General features: G+C 41.4%; 1 protein-coding gene across 1 annotated transcript in view; it reads left to right on the top strand.

The window, feature by feature from the left end:
• DOCK3 (dedicator of cytokinesis 3) overlaps window positions 1-20,063 on the top strand; it is a 1,382,531-nt gene that overhangs the window by 1,286,837 nt on the left and 75,631 nt on the right. The window contains exons 45-46 of the mRNA XM_078661294.1: window positions 18,527-18,643; window positions 18,916-19,037. Coding sequence (XP_078517420.1) covers window positions 18,527-18,643; window positions 18,916-19,037 — 239 coding nt within the window. The remainder of the gene's footprint in view (window positions 1-18,526; window positions 18,644-18,915; window positions 19,038-20,063) is intronic.

Raw genomic sequence — 20,063 nt, 5'->3', positions numbered from 1 at the left:
ATGTTTATAAAAGAGTGAGGGTTTCCGAAATAATATTATAAAAACTGCACTGGGGTCAAAAAGTCCACATTTTAAAGCAACAATGTTTAATCTTCAACATATGTGAATTGATGTGCACTGAAAAAATGACTTGTTTTAGAAAGCAAATACAATTCTTGTTAAAAGTATCGATATATCCCTTCAAAAGCAGACAAGTATTTCAAATGAGGTGGAGCTGGTCTTCCCAGAGATAGCACTGACAAAATATTGAATCAAAAATATCATAGGTCATAAATATAGTTGTCAAAATAACATAATGTCAATAATACTGTGGATAGTAATATCAAAGATAAGAATATTTCTTTTTAGGAATGTATTTTTTTTTCTTAAATAAAATGTTATGTAATATTGTTTTAATATAATTGTATATATAATATCGTTTTTATTTTTTTGACAAACTTTACTTATTGTAGTGTATTAAGTTATTTGTATTGTAATAATATTTGTGTTTAATTAATTGTAGACTATGTTGTATTTTTTATGAAAATATAATTGTTTTTATATTTAATCAAGAATTATTAGTTAAGTAGTGGGTTGTTGGTTGTGTAGCAGATTAAAATGGGATTGCTTTAATACATAAAGTATTATGTTTAATGCAAATTCATTTTTTAATTAATTAATGTATTTAATTGATAACTTATATAGATGGATGATTTGCTGTTTATTTATTTGTTAATTTTTAATTCATTGTAAATTTGTCGAGCAATTTATTTGTTTTTTAATTGTGTTCATACAATATTTATTAATTGGAAGTGTTTAATTTATTTTATTTTGTGAAATGAATAATTTGTCATGTTTTATATACATTTTATTTATCAATTTTAATTGTTTGTCAGTGTTTTGTTATTTTGATTAGTAGGATGGGAAGTGTTTAAATGAAAATAATTTGTATTTGTAATATAAAAGTTGTATGTATTATTTTTTATTATTTATGCTTTATATTTAATTCATATGTTGTATTTATTTTAAAGATATTATAAAATGTAATCAATTCAATTCAATATAGTCTTTATTTCGAATACTCAATCATAAAAGACAGGTAATTCATTATTTAAAATATATTTTTTTTAAATGTGTCTTATGGCATATTTCTGATAATTGATAAGACCAACAAACCATCAAAGATCTATGTAAACAATTAATAAATATATATCCATTATTAAAACATGTTTACATAATCAACAATAAAATTAGTTTTTAAAATGCAAGATGACATTCAACTATTATCAGATTACAAGGGCTAACACCCAAAAACCACCTGATTTACAAAAACCTTAGTTCAACAGAAATTTAACAGGTGATCATTCCCTATAAATTCTTGACCTAATGTCTAGTCCCTCTTGCAATAAAGGTTAATCTACCCCCATTTCCTTGGCTCGAATAGCCCACATCCATCTCAATAATTGTGCCATAGCAACTACAATAAGGTCCGTCGTATCTGACCTTCGGATCCTCAAGGCCTCCTTTTGCTGTTTATATACCCAAATTCCTGCAAACAGGTTTAATCCATTCGGTCCTGGGGAGATTGTAAGCTGGACAAGCAAATGGAATATGGGCTAGGGTCTCAATGTGGCCATGGCAAAAAATTCATATATCACCCGCTGATAAAAACCATCTGCTAGTGAACGCTGGTATTGGGAGTGAACCTACCCTTAACTGATGGTACAATTTCTGATCAACCGGCCTAGAAATAACGTCCCAATAGGCTTCCAATTTAACCTCATATTTTACTTCTAGGAATTTCCTAGTCAGTGTCGGCCTTGTGATAGATGAAAACTTCTTGATTTTAACCATGTCCCAGTATGCTGCCTTGAAGATCTTTTTAGGGGGAAATGCTGTAGCGTCTGGGTCCTCCCACAAAGTACTCATCCCCATGTCAAACTATGTGATTTTAATGTTGTTCAACCATGAGATCTCGTGCAGTCGACCCAGCCTCCTGACATCAAGTAGAGCCTTAGCATACAGGGAAAGCTCAGAAGTAGTCCAGAGTCTTCTCCAGAATGCCAATGGTCTAAAGCGTGCCGCGTCCTCAATGCCATGACACACCAAATCTAAATAGAGTGGCATAAGTGGAGAGGATTGCGGAAGACCAACTAATGATCTAACAAATGTATTTTCCGCTAGTACCAATGGGGTTAAGTTTTCAAAGCCCCAAAGTTCGGCACCATATAATATTGCGGGGCTAATTTTTGAATTATACATGTGCAGAACAGGGGCAATAGGCTTAGTTTGAGAGAGCCTGTTCTCTTTTCTCAAGGCACCTGCTAATTGCACATGTTTGAGGGCCAGCATGTCAACCTGAGGTTTCCAACTTAACTTCCTGCTTAATGTGATATCCAAATAGGTGAATACATCAGTCGGATCCAAGAGGACTTTGTTCATGTATACTCTCCCGGTAATGGCTTTTGATTTGTGGAGCACCATGAACTTTGTTTTCTCCACATTGACCCTTAACTCATGGTCGTGGGAAAACACCTCAAACCGTGACAGAGTGGCCTGCAAGCCCTGTCTGGTCTTGGATATTATCAGGTTGTCGTCCAGGAATATGAGCAAGGGTATCTTCATACCTGCTAGTTGGAGCGTCAGTGGGTGGTTAATAAAATATTGAACAACCCTGTTTATAAACATGTAAAACAGGGTAGGAGCTAATACGCACCCCTGACGTACCCCCTTGGAGACAGAAAACCTCTCTGTGACTTCCCCCGGCTTACCCCAGCGGACCTGCACATATGTTGAATCATGTAGTTTCACTAGAATAGCCACAAATTCTGGTAGCATCCCCATTTCCACTAAAGCACTCCACATTTTCACACAGGGAACTAGGTCAAATACGGATTTTAAATCCACAAAAGCTGCATAGATTGTACCCCCTCCTATAATAACTACCCGCCAGTAAATTAACACAAACCTAAAGACCTGGTCAAGGGTACTTGTGTGTGGCCGAAACCCCGCCTGTAAGGGTGTCTGAATATCTGTTTCGACTATCCAAGCCTGGATTCTACCAAGTACTAATCTGGCTACAATCTTCTGAACAGAATCTATCAGGCTAATTGGCCTGTAATTTCCTGGTTGTGAACGATCGCCCTTCTTATTTATAGGTAGGATTTCGGTGCCTGACCAAGTATCAGGAATCGGGGCACCACTAGCTATGGCATTTACCAATAACTTGATATAGGGTACCCAGAACTCTTTTTCCTTTATAAACAGGTCTGCGGGTATGCAGTCATGACCGAGGGCCCTACCTCTCGGAATTAATTTTAACACAGACTCAACCTCTGAACTGGTAAAACACAAGCGTTCTCTAAATGATGGCCATAGAGGGATCTCTTCATTACAATCAGAGGACTGAAACTGGGCTTCATAGTGTGCAACCCACTGTTCTGGAGCAACGTGGTTGGTCGGTATCTGCTTCAGTTCACCACTATCCCATTTGAATAACTACCCAAATTGTGCCATATTCCTCCCTTTACAGGCCAACAGCAAATCCTGCCATCGAACTTCATCCTCTTCTTCGCTTGCAACTGCGCTTTCTTATAACTTGCTCTGGCCTTTCTTATGTTACCCAAATCTTTACATCTGATGGCCCTCGATAAAGTTTTGTAAGCCTGTCTACAGGAGTTATTAAACCAAGAGCCCGCCTTCACAGTACTCTTCTTCCTAGGAATACTACTTTTAATAAAAAACGATTTTAAATTCTTAAACAGGTCTTCATGGACCTGGGAAACAATAAGATTAGTATCCTCCTGAGAATCACAGTCAAGAAGTTTAGTCGTTGAGCCAGTTACCAAATCCCTCATCTGTGCCAATTCTCCCTTGTTATTTACAATCCTTGCCCATTGGACTCTCCTCATATCACTAGTTAATGTAATCTCTTCTGTACTATACACAACTTTCCTGGTGTACGAATTACAAAAACCCACATCATATAATTTTAAGACCAATGGATTATGGTCACTTTCGGTCCCTTTCCGGACCTCCATATCCAGAACAGATGACCAAAATTCTACCTTGATAAAAATGTAGTCAATTTGGCTACTTCTTAATCCATTATCAAAAGTATTTGCACCCAGCATATCTGTCCTCCCATTTGCTGCCCTCATTCCCCTTCCCAGACAAAAGCCCTTCAGCTGTAATGCGGATTCTGTCCATTTTTTAATGGGGCCTAATTCTAACTTTGGGATGTTCCATTGTGCGTCCTCCTCTTCACTAAGATTTCCATCCTCGTCCCTCTGTGGGCTGGGAACTTTCTCCCGGTGGTGGCGAAGCTACAGGATCTTCGCAAATGGAGTCTTATAGGTATCGATGTGCTTGGGGATGTATGGAAGAGAGGGGATATGGTGGGATTTGTGTCCCTCCAGACGGAATTCCAAATGGGGAATGGAGAGTTCCTGCACTACCAACAGCTCAGACAAGCCCTATATAACCATCTACAAGCTGGGGAGCAATTGTCAGAATACGCCCCACTGGAAGACAGGTTGTTGCTGGATCCAATGATAGACAAAGCCATCTCACTCACGTAAAAAAAACATCTTAACAATCTGCCTGATCCCTTGGGTTCGTTAAAGGAAAAATGGGAATCAGACATAGAGTTGTTAGAGGACAATGACTGGAAGGAGGCCTTGCAAGGTCCATGAGAAGTGGCGATCCGAGCTAGATTTTAGCTGGTTCAGCTCCGCATTCTGCATCCCTCCTACACCCCACGCACGACACAGTATCGGATAGGCTATGTGAACTCGCAAATCTGCTTGAGAGGGTGTGGAGAAGAGGGTTTGTTCTTTCATATATTGTGGGATTGCACCAAGGTCCAGGCCTACTGGTCCAGACTGTCTGACATCATGGCGGAGGTAGTGGGAGCGGCAGTCCCGCTGGAAGCTAGATGGCATGTCCTGGGGGTCACGAGTGATACCACCTGGTCGAAAATGGACAAGATTTAGTTGGCACTGGCGAGCATGGTTGCAAAGAGGAATATAGCGAAGCTTTGGGGGAGCGAGATTTTACCAACAGTGGAGGACTGGGAACCAGACCTCGATTGGTGCCAAAGAGCTGAGAGAGTCATATATAACAGTAGGGGGTGCCCCAAGAAATGGGAGAAAATTTGGGCGGCATGGCGGCTGTATAGGGGAGAACTAGTTGATACCCAGGAAGCGTCTGATCCTGGTTAGTAGCCATGGTGCGCCCAGGTCCATGACCCTTGGTTGTATGTTGAGGGTGATCCTGCAGATTACGCACCTCCGTTCAGCTTTGTGACAGAGTGCTGTTGCCTGATGTGGGGTGGGAGCGGGTATGGGAGGGGTGTTGGGAATGAGCTGTCCATATTATGTGTTGGGTGATATTTCCTAGGTGACCAGACTGGGTGTATCAACTGCTGGCGATGGGATGTACACCAGTGGCTTGATCTGTATATGTAAGCTAAATTGTCAATCTGATGTGTAACTTTGTCTTCTATGTATCTATGTATTATCGATGCTGACTGACGTGCTGTTTTCTGGAGCCTGTTTTTACAATAAAAGGATTTTTTTTTAAAAGATTTCCATCCTTGTGGTCCAGGGGCTCAAAGCAACAATTAAAATCTCCTGCTATAAGCAAATTGCAGGTGCCCCATAAATTATCCAAGTAGCCATCAAGGGCAGTAACCACACTGGATCCCCTGCCACCCGGCAGCCCTCTAGCATAAACATTAATAATCAAGGTATAAGGACCATAGGTAGAACAAACTCGTATGGCCATAATGTCCGGGCTGTCAATAGATACTTCATCCACCCTTATTCCCGCCTGCTGTCTAACCCAACAGGTCAGCCCACCAATCGGTCTTCCTCTCGGTCCTCCTGTAGCAGCCTTTGAGAAATGTAAAAAGCCCGGGTGATAGACTCTATCCAAGGGCCAGGTCTCCTGGAATATTCAGACTTCAAAGCCATCAATAAATGATGACCAGTCTGTAGACGCAGTTTTAGATGATAACCCTGCAATGTTCCAGGAAGCTACGGTCATATAAGTTTTTGAATGACCATTATTCGTATTATTGCAACTACTGTTTCTCTCAAAATCTAAAACCTGATCTTGTTCCAGTAAGCCATAGCTAGGGATGCTAGTTGTGTTAAGGGGACATACTACTGCTCTTTTGGGCGTTACATTCACCATGTCACTAAAGCTTGTTTTCAGCGAGGGTGAGCACACCACTCCTACACTGGTGGGACTGCGAGCCTGTATGCCCTTACAAACTTCCTCGAATTTAGACAGCATGATGGGGGTGGAGATATCCGGACACGTGTCAACCTCCTCCTCATCTATATATTCCTTTAAAGCTGTTGATGGGGAATAGTTAGTTGTTCCCAGACAAACGACTACCTCTAGAGAGGTGAGGTTTTCAAACCGGTTGCTTGTGTGCACTGGATAATCATATTGATTGTGTAATCCATGAGGTCCCCGCCACTCATTAAACCTAGATGTACTCTATGGTTTATAAAAACAAACCTAACAGAAGGATTTTTATATCGTCTACTTTGGTAAAGCAATGCCCTGCCATTTCCAATATGTGTTGAACCAGTGTTGGCGATCTAAAACTAAGAACCTCGCAGTCACCTGGTAGGGAGTTGCGTGGCTTCCCAACTGTAAAGTATGAATCAAGGCGTTGAAATCCAATAAAAGGGTTTATTAGGTGAAGGGAAAAGGCACAGAGCATCCAGTAAGGAGGAGAGCAGGATCAAACTGCCAAACAGAGAATCTGGAACATAGAACCAGGGAGGCTCACGCAGGAGCCAGGTTCTAGTTCCAACAAGGAAATAAATAAATAATAAGGAACATCACAGAAGGGAAATAATAGAATGCAACACATCTCCCCCCTATAAAACAAGCAGAGCTGTAAAGAGAAGGGAAATATTAAGACAGGAACCTAGAAGGTAAAACAACAGGTCTGGCATTGGTTTTGACTCTATGAGCCACAGACTGAGAATGTGGAACGTTGGTACTGTCATGATGAGTAGGACTCTGAGTAGAACATTTGTCACGAGTAGATGTCTGGGCAGAACCTGGAGGAACAGACTTACACTTGGCAACCCTCCTTATGTTCCAGGCTCTACCATCTTGGGTAATGACAGAATTCCTGAAAACTTTGACAATCTTAATGGGATTGCCGAACTTAGAAAGACCTTTGAGAGTGAACCCAGGTTTCTTGATCCTGACCCACTCACCCGCAACAAAATCAGGAACTTTCACATTCATTTTCCGGTCAAACAAATTCTTCATAGTGTTCTGTTTGGTTTCAACCCGACTGGCCACTTGCGAGATGTCCAAGTGGTCAACCTTAACATCCAACTTCTTAACCCACCAGGGACAGATTTCGGAACTAGGAGTTCTCCCTCTTAGAAGCTGGAAGGGACTGACTTCAGTGACGGCATGTGGGGTGATGCGGTACATCCAAAGTCTTTCCCTTACCACATCCCTCCAAGATTCACCCGAAGAACAAGCAAGCTCCACAGCATTTTTGAGGACACGGTTAAATCTCTCAACCTGGCCATTTTCTCTAGGCTCATATAACGAGGTAGTGTGATGCTTGATACCACAAGAAACAAGAAAATCCTCCATGTCCCGAGAGATAAGTTGAACGCCATTATCAGTAATAAGGATTTCAGGGGAACCCTCTCTAGCAAAAACTTCCCTGAGGAAAGAAATGATGACCAAGGTGGTGGCACAGGAGACAAACTTAACTTCCGGCCATTTGCTGTGATAGTCAATTAAAACTAAAGCAAAACGAGCATTCTCTGGTAGGCGATGGAAGGGACCAGAAATGTCAAAAGCTAGTTTCTGCCAGGGATGGTCAGGCCAAGAAACAGGATGAAGGGGAGCAGAAGACACTTTAAGCATCTTATCACTACTAATGCAATCCACACAGTCACGGACAGTTCTGTCTACCATCTTGTCAAGGCCAGGCCACCAAAAGTTGGTCCTAATGAGACGTTTCATAGAGGACATTCCAATATGAGTCCTATGGGCCAAAGAAAGAATCTTGTTGTACAGCGAAGCAGGAGGAATCATTTTCCCAGCCTTAAACAAAATCCTTCCTACAGCCTCAATCTCAGACGAAACCTGACAAAAAGGGGCAAATTCAGGTAAAACAGATTTATCCTTGGGCCAACCTTTTTCCAAACAGTCAAAAATAAATGAGAAAATAGGATCCTTCTCAACTTCCGACATCCACTCAATCTCAGAGATACCCCGGAAATCACTAGAAATATAGTCATTGACCACAGAAACAATGTCAATTTCACGATTATCCGGGTTGGAACCAACATCAGGGCAAGGCAACCTGGAGAGAAAATCCGCCGTGACATTACTCCTACCAGGAACATACAAAACCTCAAAATCATACTCCTGCAATTTTGAAGATAAGCGTGCAATGCGAGCAGTTGAGTTCCAACCTCCCCCAGGAGACAAAATTCCAACCAAAGGCTTGTGGTCAGTTTTAAGAATGAATCTGTTGCCCCAAACATAATTGCGAAAATGCTCCACAGCCCATGTGCAGGCTAACAACTCCCTTTCGATGACCGCATACCTCCTCTCAGTGAGTGATAGGGTCCTTGACGCAAAGGCAACACACCATTCCTCTTTGCCAGAAACTTGACCTAACACAGCTCCAAGACCATAACAACTGGCATCCACGGTAATAATACACTTCTTGTTAAGAGAGAAGGATCTCAAAGTGGGAGCATTGACGATATCTTCTTTGATAGAAGAAAAGGCAGACTCCTGTCTTTCAGACCACACAAAGTCTGAGGACTTCCTGGTAAGCTCCCTGAGGGGTTCCATTTTCGTGGCGAAATTGCGAATGAACTTACTGTAGTACTCGCATAAGCCAGCGAAGGAAAGCAATTTCTCCTTGTTATCAGGAGAAGGGGCTTTTACAATGGCATCAACAAGGGAACGCTTGGGAACTACACCGTCAGCAGACAAGGTGTGACCCAAGTATTCGACATTCTTACAAAATAATTTACACTTGTTAAATTTGAGGGTAAGACCAGCATCACATAACTTATTGCACACATCCTTAAGATGGACACGATGATCATCCACATTCTTGGAAAAAATGAGGATATCATCCTGGAAACACTTTACGAAAGAGCTAACTTCCTTAAAAATATGGTGCATGGCCCTCTGAAACACCGAAGCGGCGGAGGCTAGGCCAAAAGGCATCCGCTTAAATTGAAAAAGACCAAACGGAGTGATGAAAGCAGTAAAATGTTTTGCATCATCAGTCAATTCGATTTGGTGATAAGCGGAACGCAAATCAAGTGTGGAAAAAATGCAAGCACCATCCAACAAACAAACCATTTCGTTTATATTAGGGAGAGGGTGACAATCAGTGATTAAATTAGCATTGAGAGCCCTTAGGTCCACACACAACCTGATACTTTTATCGGATTTCTGAGCCAAAACGATGGGCGAAACCCATTCAGAGGACTCCACTTCCTCAATAACACCTCCAAGGATCATGTCGTCCAATAAGACCTTGAGTTCAGCTCTTATACTAATGGGTACACCCCTCAATTTTTGTTTGACTGGGATGGCACCACTTTTAACTTTGATCCTATGGGAAAAACCTCTAAGTTTGCCAAGTTTCTCAGAAAAAACTTGAGGAAATAACAAAGGGAGGTCCTTCTCAAGATCACACTCATTCTTGGAAGATTCAGAAGCAATCATACTATCATCAGACAGAAGAGTATTGGCCTTACAGGAAGCAGTGTTGTCCAAAGGTGCAGTATCACAAGTGATGGCAACCACAGAGATAGGATCTTTGTTCCTGGGATTTAAGGTAATTCCAAGTTTGAATTGATCCCTCCAGCCCAGAACATTCACACCTTTGACAGCAATATACATCTTGATCCAAGCACTGTTCCCTCTAAATTCAATGATAACTTCTTTATAACCAACCACATTAATAAAGGATTCATCAAAGTTTAGTGCAGCAATGTCAGACTCATATAAGGTAGAAAGATCAACAAGGTTCCCAAAAATTTCATTGCAATATAACTTGGTAATATTGGTCCAGGGAGAGCCTGAATCAGCCATAAGTTTGAGCTCTTTTCCTAAAATATTAACAATACAATCCGGAGAACTCAAATTTTCTGCAGATTTGATATCAACCACATTGCGGATAGAAACAACAATACCATGTTCTAGGTCTTGGGATGAAGACATACCTTGTGATACAGTAGAAATTTTGCCTTTAAATGAGGAGGAAGAATCTTTTCTAGTACCAGTGTCTTTACACATTTTTGAAAAATGACCAACACGTCCACACTTACTGCACTCTTTTCCAATAGCAGGACAACGAGAATACGAAGCAATGTGGTTGGGATTACCACATCTAAAGCAGTAATAATTCTTAGAATTGGACTGAGTTTTGTTATTAGTATTAGGCTTGTTATTGGAAAATGAGCTAGAGGAGGAAACAGCAACAGCATTAACATTGCCCTCGTCAACAGTAGAGGATGATTTGCTAACAGCACAGGCGCTAGAGGAGGCTTTACTTTCTAGAGTTTTCATCCAACGCTCAGATTGTTCAAGAGCTTTGGAGGTACTGATAGTCACTTCTAAACTGGGATCACCTAGGATCCAAAGCTGTTCCTGAACCTTTTTGCTTCTTACATGCACAATGATTTGGTCCCTAAGCATTTCGTCGGTCATTAAACCAAAGTTGCAATGTAGGGACAAAGCTCGAAGTGCAGTGAGAAAATCATCAAAATTCTCATTTTCTTCTTGAGTCCTAGTATAGAATTTATACCTGTTTAATGCCACACTAGTATTCGGTTTAAATCTATTTTCAATGCGCAATAAGGCTTCATCATAAACATTGTGATCCCCTCCTGAGCGCATAGGAGGAAGAGTTCTGAATACATTTTGACCCTCTGAACCCAAGCAGTGGAGGAAAATATTCTTCTTCCTCTCAGCAGACATACGCTCGCCATCGATAGCCTTTAGATAAGTAATAAACTCTTCTTTCCATCGTGACCACGGAATAGATGGTTCACCTTTAGTCTGTAGAAACTTGCTAGGAGGATCAAATTGCATGTTAATATAGTATGGTTACACTAACTAAATGTAGTAACTATATATTATAGAATAATATAAATAAGCCTTAAAATTAACACAAATAGTAATAGTTTTCCACAGAAAAATGTAAAATGCCAAAATTGAGAAATTTTAAATGAATTTGATGTCCCAAAAACGTGAAAAGTTGCTAAAAGTTAAGTAGAGTAAAAGTTTCACAGTCTAGTAAAATTTTGAAGATACGAGTCTTTCCTGAAGGTAGATCAAATACGAATACAATGCCAAAGTACCAACCAGTTTGTAGAGAAGTTGTTCATAGAGTGTGTTATCTGGTAGGGAGGAGAACAGGATAGCTGTCGTATAGCTCAGAAACAAGGACAGCAGAAGCGTGTCAGGTATAAACGCTCTCAGCCGAACGCTCCTAGCTTCCGCTAGCGCTGACTTCCTTTTGCACTTCACTGCGGACAGCAAGACAGGCGTCATGCAGGGCCGACGCTACGAGGCTCTGAACGCTGCTTTGTGACGTAGTGCAAGAAGAAAATAAGGTGCATCAGCGTTAGAAACAAGTTGACGCGTTGAACGCGCTGCATTGGCTAAAAGAATGCTGGTCGGTAGTTATGGCAACCAGAAGCGCGTGACGTCGTTGACGAAATGGTGGCTATGGTAACGGTATTGGCAGATCTCGGCAATTCAGAAGAAACGTAGAAAATTCATAAAATCCGAAGAGTACATACCAGGAAGCTGGCGATCGGACGCTCAAGTAGAAAACTTTTTAAACAGCAGTCCGAATATGTAGAAAACGAAGAGGTAGGCCGGTTCGTTTTTTTGAAGAGGAATACTTCGCACCTGTGCCTTGTAATGCTGCAGAAGTGTTCCTCAGGTTCTCCAATCGTCGCCAATTTGTAAAGTATGAATCAAGGCGTTGAAATCCAATAAAAGGGTTTATTAGGTGAAGGGAAAAGGCACAGAGCATCCAGTAAGGAGGAGAGCAGGATCAAACTGCCAAACAGAGAATCTGGAACATAGAACCAGGGAGGCTCACGCAGGAGCCAGGTTCTAGTTCCAACAAGGAAATAAATAAATAATAAGGAACATCACAGAAGGGAAATAATAGAATGCAACACCAACCCAGGGGATTCTACATGGCATTTTGAACTCAAGAGAACAGATGGTCTCTTAACCCTGTTCTATTGCCCAACAAGTATAGGTCTCCTAAGACCGATTTCGCGCAACACAAGATTTGTGGTAGGTAGACAGCACTAACGGTCTACAGTTTTTGCTTATGTTGGACTGGGATTGGAATATCCAACCCTTCTAAAATCTAACGCTTTCCCTACATTTGATCAGATTGGAGTGTGAATGGTAAATGTGTCTCCTACAAAGCCCAACACCGTCCCAACTTTTGCTAACTTTGAAGTGAGAATGGTAAATCTGGCTCCTCCAAAGTCTACGGGCCCGATTCACAGAACTAACTTAAGACAAAATCCTAAACTAACTACCATTTTCGTATTCACAGAAGGCACTTACTCCTTTTGGTATTCACAGAAGACACTTACTCATTTCGGTATTCACAGAAGTTAGGAGTCCTAACTTTAGGACTCCTTAATGCCTTCTGTGAATACCGAAAGTCTTAAAATTAGGATTTTTCTCAATTTAGTAGTAGTAAAGTTAGGACTCCTAACTTTAGGACTCCTAAATGCCTTCTGTGAATACCGAAAGTCTTAAAATTAGGATTTTTCTCAGTTTAGTAGTAGTAAAGTTGAGAAAAATCCTAATGTTAAGACTTTCGGTATTCACAGAAGGCATTTAGGAGGCCTAAAGTTAGGAGTCCTAACTTTACTACTACTAAATTGAGAAAAATCCTAATTTTAAGACTTTCGGTATTCACAGAAGGCATTTAGGAGTCCTAAAGTTAGGACTCCTAACTTCTGTGAATACCGAAATGAGTAAGTGCGTTCTGTGAATACCAAAATGAGTAAGTGCCTTCTGTGAATACCAAAATGGTAGTAAGTTTAGGATTTTGTCTTAAGTTAGTTCTGTGAATCGGGCCCCAACACTTTATCTACTGTTAAAATCCGAGGGCCTGATTCACAGAACTAACTTAAGACAAAATCCTAAACTTACTACTTTTGGTATTCACAGAAGTTAGGATTTTTTCTTAAGTCTGTCTTAAATCTGTCTTAAGACAAACTTAAGACAAACCCTAACTTCTGTGAATACCAAAAGTAGTAAGTTTAGGATTTTGTCCTAGTTAGTTCTGTGAATCGACACTGGAGTGAGTGTAGTAAATCTGAGATCTGCAAAGCCCAACTCTTTACTTTCCTACTCTTGCTTAGTTAGGAGTGGGAATATATATATATATATTTTTTTATCCATAATATTATAATATTTGCAATTTTGCATTTTATACATTTTGTATTTTTGGGTGTATTTTTTTTATTCTTTAAATAAGCTCATATATATTTTGTTATGTATATGTTTATGAACATACTATTCTTATTATTATCAATAATTTTAATGTAAATAATTTTTATTGTTGAAATGTTTGTTTTTTTCCAGTATATATTTATAATGTTTATTGTATACTATGTTTGTAAATATATTATTTGTTTTATGTTGCATTATTATTTTATACATTAGTATCTAAACGTAACATAAACCTATACATGGTAAAATTGAAATTCTTGCCTGTTTTTGAAATATTCTATGCCACAATTTCTTTGTCTCAGTATTTTTGTAGTTACACAAAAGTGCCTGCTTACAAGTTTGGTGGTGGGGGAGCAGGCCACCATGCCACTGCATCGCTCCCACACCGCCAAACATGGCCGCCACATGCCTCACATATTACAAGTATTTTTGTTGTCTGGCGGACAGGCGTTGTGGTGGTCCCACGTTGGTGCAGTAAAAAGGCTAAAATGTGAGCCTTAATGCTGCACCGCCACAGGACTGCCATGGCACGTTCCAGCATGGCATGACCTGTGAAGTTCATGCTGTGCTAGAACTGGGGGTGATGCACACAGGGGGCACAACATGTGCCCCCTACATACACCAACATGCATGAGGCAAGGGGGGCCCTACGTTTCCTGACTGCCAGCAGTTTCATGGAGTAAGAATCTCCATGAGACCGCTGACGTTCAGGAAACTCGTAATATGCATGGCGGTGTAATAGCAGCACCGCCAGCATACTGCGAGCCCCTGGCGGCTGTGCCACCGCCAGGAAATGCGGTTCCCTGGCAGTTGTGGCAGTCTAATGTCAGTCCGACCTGCAAAGTTGTAATACAGCAGTCAAACCGCCGATGCTGCGGTGATGGTATGCCACCACAGCCCCACCGTGAGTTTGTCAGTCAACGGGCCGCCAAACTCATAATCAGGCCCAAAGTATCCAAACATGATTTTGTGCTTCCCAATAATTGTTATGCAATATTTGGGTATCACAATATTTATGTTCTCGATATTATGTCATATGACCACCGGAACATGAGGGGGAGTCCTTTGGCCTCCCCCACCATTAAGGTGGGGGAGGTGAAAGTCTTATTGGATGTTCATTGCCAGGTGCTGATTCAATAGTTTCCTTGACCCTCTCACAGCAAAACAGATCACAGAGTATAGGCAGGCATCAATGGGCGCATAATTCTGAGGTTAGAATGGGCCACAACTTCCATGAGCATGTTGACAGACATACACGATTAACGGTATTAGGATCACTGCCAGGAAATTGACCAGTGCCTTATACTCCTTTTATAATCAGGGACATCAAACGTAAAGCAGCAGTAAAGATGGTAGCTGTGGTTTTAACTGAAGAGGAGTCATGTGAAGAAAAAAATATAGGATGCAAAGAATTGCTCATTGCATAGAGATGTTGTGTTCTGACTCAAGTGCTCTTAGGTTTTCTGGAGAGTACCCAAAAAAAAACATGGGCAATGACAGCAAAGCACACCATCTTTTGCCTCCTCTCCGTTCTGGGGGAAGTCAAGTTTCAGTTGGCCCATCAAATCTAGAAGACAAGGACACTAGTCAGATAGGTCCTACTCCTGCCCAGGAAGGACCACTTTAAATTTTGAGAGACTTCAAGACTAGTTATGTGGAATAATGTACTTCATCCGTACATTAAATGATTATTGTAGTTCACACAGGAGTCCCCTTAAACCTCAGAACGGTATACATCGTGTTGTCTTTATATGGTCACCGAACTCTCTGTTTTCTTGCAATATGCTTATGTTGTACAGGTGTAGGGTATTATTCAGAAATCATGTTACCAAATCAGCCTCAATCAGAACAAGGTAGAGTTTGCTATATAATTACTGTATCCTCCAAAGTGATCAATGTTTGTGTGTCTTAAATTCTTCATTTGAAGGAACTAATTAATTGTGGCATAACTCAAAAGTTTAACGAACAAATGCTTGTACATAGTGTGTCATAAAGATTCAAAGTTTGTGAAATGTGTCCAGTTAGAAATATATTGTGTTAAGAAAGGTACTCCAATGGAAACATCCATCAGCCCTAAAAAGGTGTGCTTCAATATCTGAATGGATTTTGTCATATGGATGTGTTTATTTCTGATGCTCAAGTACTTTTCAAGCGAAAAGTCCACCTGTACCCAAATAGGTGGCTTTTATTAGTTCACATTTATATAAATCAAGGTCAATACAGCCACCCAGTCATTTCCCTGTAAACATTTTACACAGTGGTCATGAGTGTAGAGGTACAGGAAGTCAATTATTCTGTGACTGGTGGACCTCCAGCTACTAGGTCGCCAGAGGCTTTGGTCTCCACCCTTCCTCAGCAGAGGATGAAATGAAATGAAATGAAAATGCGTTTTGTAAAGTTGCCCGGAGGCGTCCAAGTGCTATGACTAGAAGGTGTTCTTACAGTAAGGCAGATGGCACGGTGGTTGAAGGGGGCCTACTTATTAAACAAAAATGTTTTCAGTTGTTTCCTGAAGGAAGTTAGGTCTGGATTGGACCTTAAGTGGAGGGGGAGAGTGTTCCACAGCCTGGCCACATTTAGGGTGAAGGAACGGCCTCCCACACTAGTTCTTTTAACCTTGGGCACGACAGCAAGAAATGCGTTAGCTGAACGCAGCTGTCTGCTGGGGAGGTAAGGGGTAATTAAAGGAAGATTAATTGCTGGACCAGTTTCCCAGAATGACTGATGGGCAATGCAGAGGGACTTGAAGCTGATCCTGTCCCTAACAGGGAGCCAGTGCAAGCTTATTAGTCCAGGTTTAGCAGAGAACCTGCGGGGAATTTGCAGTAGGGTGCGGGCCGCGCAATTTTGAATAACTTTCAGTTTTCGCAATGTGGAGTCAGGGGCTCCAAGATAAAGTGCGTTTACCATATTTAGAGATCCCTGCCCACCTGTTGGCGTCTCTGTGCCAAAAGTGCATTTCTGGTGCAGCAGTTACATTTTCTGCAGCACTTAGGGGCTTATTACGATCTTGGTCGAAGTTGCCTCCAACCGTTACAGTCTCGGTCTCAGCACCAACCGTCCTCCGGTCGGCAGTTCCGACCATCTGATTACAATGCGACCGAACACTGTTTGGGTGCATACTCACTTTTCTGTATGGGAGCTTGTATTACGGCCATAAACTGGCTGTAATACAGACTCCTATAGAGAATTGGGGGTGGGGGGTGTAAAACCCTGCACTCTGTGGCAGGCACACCTTGGTGCATGCCACACAGTGCAGGGTTTCACATGGGGGTACCCTAGGTACTACCTTGGCCACCGACTGTAGGCCGCCAAAGTTGCTATCTGACAGCATTTTCATGTCAGTAAGGCCTGCACGTAAAGGCTGTTGGAAATCCACATTGCAATCCCAATGTAATCCCGATATTAGAAATGCCGTCCATTAGAGATTATGGTGCGGTTCGGACCAGCCGGAAGACTCCGTGAGCAGGTTGGAACCACGTCGGAATTACTGTCTGGTTTTCGTTTCGACTGCCAACATCTTAATCAGCTAACTGACCATGTCAGTCAGAAAGCCTCGGACTGCGGTCGGAAAGCTTCTAACTAGCAGTCAGAGGTTTTCCGACCGACATCGTAATCTGCCTATAAATGTCAAATGGCCACATGATTGTTTACCCATTCTGCATTCTTTTTCAACACAACCGCCTAAAGCAGGAATTTGTTCTTAAAAACACATGGTCAGTTACTGATGCATTGGAAGTTTTCTTCCTGTGTCTGGGGGCCATTGTTTTTTTCTGTGCTTGAAAGTGTGCCTCCCCAGGTGGATCCAGGGAAGAAATAAATGCATCAAGAGGACCAAATAGGACAAACCCCTTGATGTATGGAGGATAGCTCACTGTGTTTGATTGACCACCAGTGGAGTTCTTGATGACCCCACAGTCATCAGCCAGCATTTTTCCTTTTCTTAATGAGGCAGATAAAACGTATTTTGGCACGATGTGAGAAACGTCGATTCAAAGCGATTTTCCCATCTAGACAAACTTCAAATAACCCCATAGTATTTTTTCGGATGTATTGCTATTTATGTCCAGCTGTTACTCTTTGTGGGACAAAAAGCTTTCCTGACCCCTGGAGACCTCAAACTTCTCAGGAGTTTAAATTTCGCCAGGATATCCGGAGAAAAAAACCCAGATAGCCTTATTCCTGTGAGAGAGGTTGGATGGACAACTTACAGTGAAAGGGAGATATAGCAGGTACTGATGGATTATCAGGAAAATTCTGCATGTGTTTCTGAGACGAGCTAACATCAATCGTGACCAAAATGTTAACCATAACTCAAACAAAAGCAGGTTCCTGGTTGGCGTGAAGTAAAGATTAAACGTATGCAAACAGCAGAATGTCAAAATAAATCTATTTACTGATAGTGGACCTAAAACTCCATAAAACAGTGACGGCCAAAAGACTAAAAACTATCATGCCTAAGGACCAAGGATAAGAACATAAATCTTTAGTTATAGAATGTTGAACAATAAGAATAATATTAATAGTAAAAATAACACAAGGAAAAATGAAGAGCCCAAACTCATAAGTGTCTTCAGCCTTTAACCCAAAAAAGCTTCAGTCTGAAGCTGATTAAGAATTATGGATTTAGTTTGGGTATAGCTATTCTATGAATATCAAGCCACTCCAGTGCTTCATTAATATCCTATGCCTGAAGTTCAAATTCACACATGCCACTTTTTTTTAGGGTTTGGGGTATTGCTTCAGTAAGTGGTAGAGCGATACTTCAATAAAGAAGCATTGCCTCGTGGTTAGAATTGGTGTACATTTCGGTTGGTAATTTGAAATGCATAAAAATAGGTGGCTTGATGGCCCAGTACCGTTCTCGACAGTTTTTATTTTATTACATTGTTGTCAGTTGGATATCCTTTTTGGTTATTAAGAGCTTAACTTGTGTGTTTGGAAGCTGCACCTAAAGCCTTAAAAGTCTTTTTCTAGAAACCATGTATAATTCAACAAATTCCTTTCTCCCTACTAGGTCCATGTACTTGGTGTAGGGCTTGCAGTACATGAAAAGTTTGTGCATCCAGAAATGCGCCCACTGCACAAGAAGCTGATAGACCAATTCCACATGATGCGTTCCAGCCTGTATCATGTAAGGAAATCTACTTTGAAATATATTATATATGTAATCTATCCTCCTCTGGTACGCAGAACCTTCCAAAAAAAACTACTCCTCAAATTGTTTCTTTCATGTCAACACTTTCCCTAAGTTCATGCAGTTTTCCTTGTATGGTGTTGGTATCCTGCATGAGTCATGATGCAATGTCTACCTTCTTAATTTGATGTCCTTCCCAAATTGACATTCATCAGGCTTCATTCTCAGGCCTCCTTAATTGGACTTTCGTTTGTTCTTTTCTCTTCTAGGAACTTCCTGGTTTGGATAAACTGAGCCCATCATGTTCTGGTGCCAGCACACCTCGCGGGAATGTCCTAATGACGCACAGCCCAATGAGCCCAGACACTATCAAACTTATGCACAGACACAGGTACTGTATTTCTCTCTTATGCTACTGGTCAGAGGGAGGTATACATTCAATGTAACTTTAAACCTTTAGCTCCCTGGTTATACATTTTTGAAGTTACTGTATCCCTTTTGCAGCAGGGAACTGAATAATATGTTCTAGGAAAATCAAGTAGAACGAAGAGAACATCTTGAAGTGCCTGTGTCATAACTAGCCTTGCATTGTCCTGGTTAAATCCCAGGAATCTAAAACAGGATTTCCTCCAAAGTGCTTTACCTGTGAAAATCGATGTAGTCTTCTTGTTGAATAGTTCTTGGCTTGTGGTCTCAGGGGGCAATCATTTAAATATGATTTCCATTCAGGTGTACAGGTGAGGCAAGTCTGGAGTAGAGGTGAAGCAAGTTGTCCTTTTGAAATCGTGATTGCAAACTCTGGAAAAAAAATATAGTCTGGCTCAACAGCACAGTGGTCGCCTGACAATTATGTGAGCATCACTAGAGAGTGGGGTTGGCTCCGCCCACTTGCTAGGAGCCAGGACTACATGTTATTTGATTGGGCATAAAGTGTGTGCTTCCACAAAAAGTGCTTGCCTTCCACACAGCTGTGTTTATTTTGTTTATTTATCCGGTGACCTTTGCTTGAACTTTCAGGGGCTCAGACATGACATTGTAATACTATTAAAGTGTCTTAGATAACTAGATATTTGATGGTGTTTTTTCTGGTAGCAGCACAAACTGGGGGAGAGCAGTCATTAACAATCAACAATCAATCAACAAATTTATAGAGCAAGCTACTCACCCGTTAGGGTCTCAAGGCACTGTGGGGAGGGAGAGGGGGGGGGCGCTGCTACTGCTCGAAGAGCCAGGTCTTGAGGTGCTTCCTGAAACTGAGGTGGTCCTGGTTCAGTCATAGGTGTGTGGGGAGGGCGTTCCAGGTCTTTGCTGCTAGGTAGGAGAATGATCTTCCTCCGGTGGTGGCTCTGCGGACCCGTGGGATGATGGCGAGGACGAGGTTGGTGGAGCGGAGCTGGCGGGTTGGGGTGTAGAACGT

This window comes from Lissotriton helveticus, chromosome 9 (assembly GCF_964261635.1).
Source record: "Lissotriton helveticus chromosome 9, aLisHel1.1, whole genome shotgun sequence".
In the NCBI taxonomy this organism is placed as follows: domain Eukaryota; kingdom Metazoa; phylum Chordata; class Amphibia; order Caudata; family Salamandridae; genus Lissotriton; species Lissotriton helveticus.
Note: the sequence above shows the minus strand (reverse complement) of the source record. Positions and strands in the feature narration are given on the sequence as shown.